We start from the raw sequence: 7,602 nt of genomic DNA, 5'->3' as shown, positions 1-7,602 counted from the left end.
TATATTCTGGTTGAGTGCCCCTAATTTTCAGCTGGAACCTATTGCTATTTGCAACTTATCTTAACCGCTTTTGGTTTTCGGCAGGCATTGAGAAAACTAGAGCAAGTGCTGCTGGGTCATGAAAAAATGGAGTAGATAAAGCAGTTTGACATGGAATTAAAAAGAGCGTCGAGTCGGCTTAAAATGAAAATGAAATGAAATGAAAGAACCAGGTAGTCTTCATCGTCACATGTATATCTTTGGTAGAGCAGTGAAGGAGAAGAACTTTTCAAACTGTGCCTTTTAATTTTTCAACGAATTCTTCATTGACTATATAATATATGCATTAAGCCGGGCTAGGGTAAAATTGTATGAAAATAAAAAAATACTAAAATTTAATATCATTTTTCAACTTATTTCATTTTACTATATATTTTTTTCATCCAGGCGTTTTTCCACCAAATTATGTTTAGATTAGTGAAACTAAATCTTTCCATCCAATCACCAGTCGTGTATAATTCATAATACTTTTGGGTGTGATAATGTTCATTCGTAACAGTAATTCAACTCCCAAACTTGAGGTCGACGTGACGTGTGACACTCCGTTACAGATGGCAACTTCGGATATTCTCAGCAATAATGTTGAACCCCGTAAATGAAGATTTCCGATTACAGATACATCTTTGATTGTGACGTTACGTTCCCATGTACCACGCTCTCGACCGTTTCCTGCATCAACGTCATGAACACCCATTTATTCCGTGCCCGCCTAGTTCTGTCAAATCGAGATTTTTTCTGTTATATCACTGTAACTCTACATATGCGCAAGCTACAATGATACCTCCTCGGAATTTTGCCAAATTCCCTGCGGGATTTGCCACCTCGTCAGCCTCTCGTCTTCTCTCGGCAGACTCGTTGGCAACAAAATAATTTCGTAAGATTTTATCACTTTACATTGCGTACTCGCACACCACAATGATACAGGGGCCGCGGGAGAGGGAGGGGCGGATTTGACTATAGCCCCCACTTTTTTCCTATGGTTATGCTATGTTTTCTCCTAAACCTCTTCCCCCTCCCCTCACACTTTTGTAATCCATACTAAAACCTAGCCCGCCCCACCACCCCATCCTTATAAGGAAGATATCTGTTTACAAACATTGCCTTTGTTATTGAAATTTGCCAACCACAGGAACAAAAGACCTTTTGTTTCGACAGTCAAGGAGGCTCTGGTTTGCGCATTAATGACAATAGGTGACATCAACGGTATCTTCCCTATTCTTCATAATCGACAAGTTGAAAACTGTTTAACGAAAAGGGAAAACAGACTCTTTCAGATTCACTCTTTTATTTCACCTTATTTAGTTTGAAGTACAAAAATTGTTCCCAACACCTGACTACTATAAAGTGCTTCACATTATGCATAGATTAGGGACCTCTACTGTTTCTTGCAGGTTATCATTTGGCCGGAGACGACATCGGGTTTGGTGATCTCTTCTAGGATAGCGAGTGGTCTTAAGAACATTTTTCAGGAAACAGCCGGATTTCACGGATATTAATTGCAAGTTCCTCATTTTCAGTCATGAAGTGTCTATTTGAAAAACCTTGGAGTGATAAAAAAATTCTCTTAAAAAACCCCAATTATTTAAGCTATGGAAGACAAAAGCATTTATAGTGGTAAATAACTAGCGAGGCCGCCGATATCCGTCACGTTTACCGGCAAAGTCAAGAAAGCCAAGCCAAGCGATGACCTCATGATACTATACTATATACGTTCGTGCAGTTCTTAGCATTTTCTACACAACGACAACTCGAAATGGCCTAGTTCAAAGTTTTACAAAGAATGACTTGTGCGCATTTGAGTTAAAGTCCTTTTTAGCCGACCTACATAATCAGATGTTTAACAGGACTTATGTTAACAGAAATTTCACTGATGACAGAGGATGCCTTTTTCAGGATGATTTACACTAGCGATGTTGGCATAAGCCAAGGCAACATACCCACTCCCAACTATAGATGTAAAGCGCCCTTGTAGAGCCTTTTACTATGATTTGGCCCTTCGCTAAGCAACTAGTTTCCTATACGCAGACGCAATAACCTGCCATGGGAGATTAAGCAAAGACTACGGCTACGGCAACGAAAAAGTCATTCCAAAGTATAAGTTAGCGCTATTGCAAGTATTTCGTGATAATTCCGTCTTGTTCACCTTGAACAATACGGGCGAACTATCGTGAATTTAAACTGGATGGGTACGAACGGTTTTAAAGTAAAGATAGCAAATAAATCATGATTCATTGTCGTATGTTCACGTTGTGCAGAAACCTAAAATTTGGTGATTTCACGATTCACGGAAATGCCCGGATTTTGTGCTGCCATGTGCAGCGCGATTATTTCATCATTTTTAACCAATAATATTCTTGTTTTATGCCGTTGCCATAGCCGTCGTCTTTGCTTAAACTTCCTACCAATTCAGACGCTACTGAGCCAGCGTCTGCTGCTTTCGTTAATGTTTGCGTCGCTAGTGACACTGAATTATATGGTTACAAGAATTTTGATTTTGTAAGTAGATGATCTTAATGTCGACCACTCGCCAACCCTTCTTATGCTTAACACGTTTCTCACTTATCGCACATACAAGAATCCACTGTAGGAAGATCTCCGGTAATTCATATTTCCGTTGTCAATAACACGACGAATTCGCTGCCAACATGGATCGCTGTTGTAAGTTGGCGCTCTGACAGTAACGCATCCCAAGCTGGTTGTTCCCGGATGAAGGCCCATTGCGTAACGTCCTTTGCGGGTACGCTGTGTGTAACCATAGTAACCAGAGTTGTCCTCTTTCTTGGGGTAAAGATTGTACCAGTCGATTCTGTACTGCGGATTTGTGTACCTTTTTCCAATAAGATACTCCCCACGAGGTGTTGGTCCTCCAAAACGGTCATCCCGTGTCTCCCTCGGTGCTTGAGTTCGGCATGTGGCAGAATCTCTACCCCTGGGTGAAGGAAAATCACATCACTAATGAAAACATTTCCTATGTCGTTATTTTTTTTCAGCATCACGAGAGAGCGCGAACGCTTCATTCAAAGTTTTTTTTGATCGCTGTCGACTCAACACTTTTTTTTGCACTGCTGAAGCTGCTTAAAGGCAACAAACACTGATTTGACCCACGACTGAGCTGAGTAAAAGGCACGAGAATGGTCTTGATTTTCCATTACAAATCGTTTTGCATTCTTGTCTTCAAAGGACTTTTCTATCGCATAGAAATTTGCGACCTCAACTCAATGGCCCATGGCAATCACAGATCAGTCGCTGGCCCGTGCCTGACTCGACAAAATGTGACTGTGCTACGCAGAAAAACAAAACAAAACAAAACAAAACAAAACTTCGACGTGAATATAGCAAAATACCTTTGTTTTTGGTGGACAGATTCATTTACGTGACGGAGAAAATTTTAAGCGTTCTTTAAAGCTAAAGCGCTCCGTTGACATTTGAATCGTTTCGACTTTGCAAAAGGTAGATGGGTATCAGATCATATGCGGGACCAACACTAAGATTCTTTAGATAATTTAGAAGAAAGTGTCCGCAAAAGGTCAAACCCTGGTTAATCCGGGGCAATTTTGTAGGCTTGAATCCTATAGTTTACTTACTTTCTGCATGTTAAAGTGTTTCGGTTTCTGTAGGATGTGCACACGACTGCATTTCGGTTCCGTCTTGGACCTCCAGCGGGACTAAAAGTGAATCATAAATGTCACTGGTTCAGTACAGCGCTCAATCAAGCAATGCTCATTTCTCATTTTTTTTCTTAAATATTACCATATTTAAAACTTTAATTAGCTGGAGCAGAGTGCTTGCGCTTTGTGAATTTCTTGTCCAGAACACGCTGGCCCTGGTAACGTCTGTATCATACTGTCTCTGTTTTCGCAGATGTACTTAAATTGAGGCCCTCCATTTGCACATTTGTGACTCAAAGGCTTAGAGCCTTCGTATGAAAAATTGTATGAAGTCGGGTGCAGTTGTGTGACTGTGCCTTTTATCTCTCTAAGTGGTAGTTAAAATGAGTTCAAATTCTGCTAGTGCCCTTAGTCTCTCCCTCTTCGTCTCTTCAGTATTTAAATTTTGGTTTATCCAGTGCTCAATTTGAGAGCACTTTGAAAATTCTCCTGAATAGGATATCCTAAACACCAATGGAGGGTCACTGATGTCTTCGGAAGGCGAGAGGAGCCCCCTGCGTTCACTCAGTTGCAAAAAACAACAACAACAAATTGCTAACGCCCTTCAAGAAGGCTTGCCAAAATAAGATAAGTCAACCACAAAAGAGAATTTAATTAATGTGCGTTGTTGACTTACTACTGACCTTGATCCCCCACCCGTTGAGGATTGCCTTCGCCTTCTTCTTCCTCCAAACAGCCAAGAGGACACCGGGCTGACTAACATCGCCAGCAACAAAAACGCCAAGAACACTTTAAGGTTCATTGCTTCAGTGCAGGAGAAAGGAAAGTTTGATTCTTTTGAGTTCATCCTGAGTTGGATTATTTTGAAAACACTACACTAGGCGTGCTTTTGTAACCTAGTGATTGTCCTAAAATGAGTGGACTACAAATACATACTTAATGGTTAAAGGGGTTTAGTTTCTAAACAAACTGTGGTGTTACGTTGGTGGGGAAGTGAAATAATGAATTGACCACAGTTGATAAATTTGAAAGCTCTCAAACTTTGACTGATCAATTTACCATATCAACCCAGTTGACAACCCCATATCTGTGCAATAATACTGAATTGACCACTCCCCATAGGGGCTTCTTAGTGGCAATCCGAAACACAATCAACGAAACGACAGAACAGAACAACAACTGTTAGCGAGAGGCATACCAGTTGGCTATTTACAATTGCAGTTGAAAAGTTGAAAGAGGGACTACTTAGATTAAGTTCAACGCAGTGCCGTCCTTTCGCAATACGCAAGTTTCCATGTCCAATCATGGCCAAACCCCAGTGATGCTTACAAATAGGTCGGCATGCACGAGAATTTCCCACCGGCAAAACGCAAACTAGCAGGCAAAACTTACCCAGATGTGTTGTCCGATCTGCAGCGCTACTCTTCAGTGCTGTGTGGCTTTCAGCTTTATCGCTCAAATTTAAACCTTAATTTAAGTTATGACGTTGTCATTTCAAGTGTCATGCATGAGGCGATTTTGGTATTAAACCATTGTATTACTATTTCAGCGTTTAAGAGTTTCAGCTCTGCCAGAACACAAATACCAAAAGATATGGCGTTAGCGACAACCAAAACATTACTTTGGCACTAATTATTAGGTTAACATCTACTTATTTATAAGTGGACTCTCTTTGTGTCTCTCATCACAAGATATATTCACTGACACAAGACACACACCATTGAGGACATACGTATGTTTCCGGCACAGTGCTCTCACATAACGCTTATAAAGGGCGATATTTAAGCAACAGCTCGAACAACATAATTTGTTGAGGTCTTTCTACAGAACGTGATTGAAAAGGTACTGTCAGTTTTCATGCAAGCCTCAATACATGTATTTTAATGTTAATATCATGGATAATTAACAACTATCCATTGAAGTGGAGGTGGCTTGCGGTGGATATTTACCGAGCTACGTGATGTTTTAGTATATTCTAAAAAGAACACACAAAGATGATTTTAACTCATTTATTCCTGCAATGATTACAATATTTTCGGGCGCAAATTCCGCAAGAGTTGCCTGGAGCTGAATAGCAAAGAATATTCGGGGTTCGAGTAACCAATCAGAGCGCACCTTCAACGCTTTCCGCGCTTTTAGTATACAGCTATTTCGAGAAAGTTTCTCAAGAATAAAGTGCACGCGACAATCCCGAAAGGTAATATGGGATATGATCAATACACTGTTGCTAACGACTGTAGCTGTCGAACCTACTTTTGTTACTTTCCTTCAGCACTCGCAAACATATATCAGTGGCCTCCCGTACGATTCTTTTAAATTTCTTTGAAAAACAGTGCACTTAAAATCACCCACAATACCTTTCAGGATTGTCGCGTGCACTTTTTCCGACAACCTTTCTCAAAATAGCTGTATACAATAACCTCATTTCCAGGGTCTCTCTTCTCGGCCTCCCTTCAGGAAAAAGACCCAGGTTTCGGTTAGTCACGTGGCACTCCTTGAAAATCATTTTTCCACTGGTGTAGGGTTTTCCTAATATTTTTATCCCGTAGCTCGTATTCGTTCGACAAGGCATTTTTTAGAATGAATAATATTTAACAGACACTGTACGTTTCAAAAAGGTAAATGTTACATGTATATTCCCACAGGAGATTCCCACAAAAGCGATCAAGCTAAAAACAAGAGCTTTTGCGACCAATTACAGTTCTAATTTTAACTCAACCAATACTTGACCTCATCTTGACTTGCTTATTTACATATCCAAGAGAGGTGTGACAAATCTCATTTGAGCACCTATGATCTCGAGTCAATATCGCAAACAGTTTAGCAAATTACAGCATATCGCTGTAACAACAACTTGAATAAGGCGATATGAAAATCCATTTAGTTTCCGGTAATGGCTTGGAGCCATCGATGTGACTAGGATCTTCTTATGCCGGCAAACCTTTCCTGACCACTTCACCTATTCCAATACTTTGTCCATTTTGCACAACCTAAGAAAAAATAAAAGTTAGTTGTATATTTAAAGATACAAAAGCAAGACCACTAAACGTGAGCTAATCTTTCAGCTGAAAATCCTGAACAGATGGAAGCTCAGTAGTAAGAGGTCTTTGCTAAAAAATGAAATGAACTCTTCTCCCTTGCGGTGAAAAGTTGATTAAAAAAATGCATGTAAATCAATTTCAGCCCCGTATTGACTGCGGAAATTAGCACTTCTTAAAGTAGGTCACAAATAAACGGTAGTCCTTAACTGATTAGATCTGTATACGTTTAACGAGATATTTCTCCGGATTCCTTTTTTTTTTTTTTAGTAAAACGGGTATTTTTAGGCCATCTACTAAAAGGCCTGTAATATTACGGGGAAAGCTGTTATCCCCTCTGTATTTCATTGTTGAATAACCAATTTAGAATATCATCTGTCATATCATTTGTAGAAAAAAAAAAAAACAATTCATTTACTTGGTTTTCAAAACCACAACTTTGCTGGAAGCCAAACAAAGAAACCACAAGGAAAGGCAAGAAATTGCAAACCCCAAACTTAAAGGTTACGCAGTTTAACACTCGTTGAAACATTCAACATGGGCATGAGACACCAAGACTTGTCAGTCAACAGGAGCTGAAACATTTTGTAGAGAATCAACAATATGTTGAAACAAGTGTCACCGACTTAAGATCGCAATACGGATTGACGTATATAAAAAAGATGAAAGGATGTACAATTTTATAAGAACAAAATTGATTTAAAGTTGAAATTCATTCTTTCTTTTTGTCTCGTGTTATACTTCCGTTTAAAGTAACTCTTGGAAAAAAAGAACTTTCCCGGGTGATTCGAGAAAAGCTATTATATCATGGCCTTACAATTGATAAAAATACGGAATCCAAAAAGAGGATAACCGGCATATTCTATGTAATTTTCGCGCATCAAACTATAGGTTTTTTTTTTTCGCAAAAAAATTGC

General features: G+C 39.5%; 2 protein-coding genes across 9 annotated transcripts in view; both read right to left on the bottom strand.

Moving 5' to 3' along the window:
* Positions 1 to 1,307: 1,307 nt before the first annotated feature.
* On the bottom strand, positions 1,308 to 5,120 carry LOC137996684 (uncharacterized). Its single transcript, XM_068842213.1, has 4 exons — positions 5,041 to 5,120; positions 4,331 to 4,460; positions 3,624 to 3,704; positions 1,308 to 2,968 (listed from the first exon to the last, which is right to left on the bottom strand). The coding sequence occupies exons 2-4, from the start codon at positions 4,447 to 4,449 to the stop codon at positions 2,599 to 2,601; spliced, it is 570 nt and encodes a 189-aa protein (XP_068698314.1). The 5' UTR covers positions 4,450 to 4,460; positions 5,041 to 5,120; the 3' UTR covers positions 1,308 to 2,598.
* Positions 5,121 to 5,265: 145 nt separating this feature from the next.
* Positions 5,266 to 7,602, bottom strand: part of LOC137996627 (TNF receptor-associated factor 6-like) — a 60,490-nt gene continuing 58,153 nt past the window's right edge. For all 8 annotated transcript variants that reach the window (XM_068842136.1, XM_068842160.1, XM_068842184.1 and 5 more), the window contains one exon: positions 5,266 to 6,637. The gene's annotated coding sequence lies outside the window, so the exon portion shown is untranslated. The remainder of the gene's footprint in view (positions 6,638 to 7,602) is intronic.

The sequence above is a fragment of the Montipora foliosa genome, chromosome 1, assembly GCF_036669935.1.
Source record: "Montipora foliosa isolate CH-2021 chromosome 1, ASM3666993v2, whole genome shotgun sequence".
NCBI lineage: Eukaryota > Metazoa > Cnidaria > Anthozoa > Scleractinia > Acroporidae > Montipora > Montipora foliosa.
The sequence above is the reverse complement of the archived record's forward strand: the minus strand, read 5'-3'. Positions and strand labels throughout refer to the sequence as shown.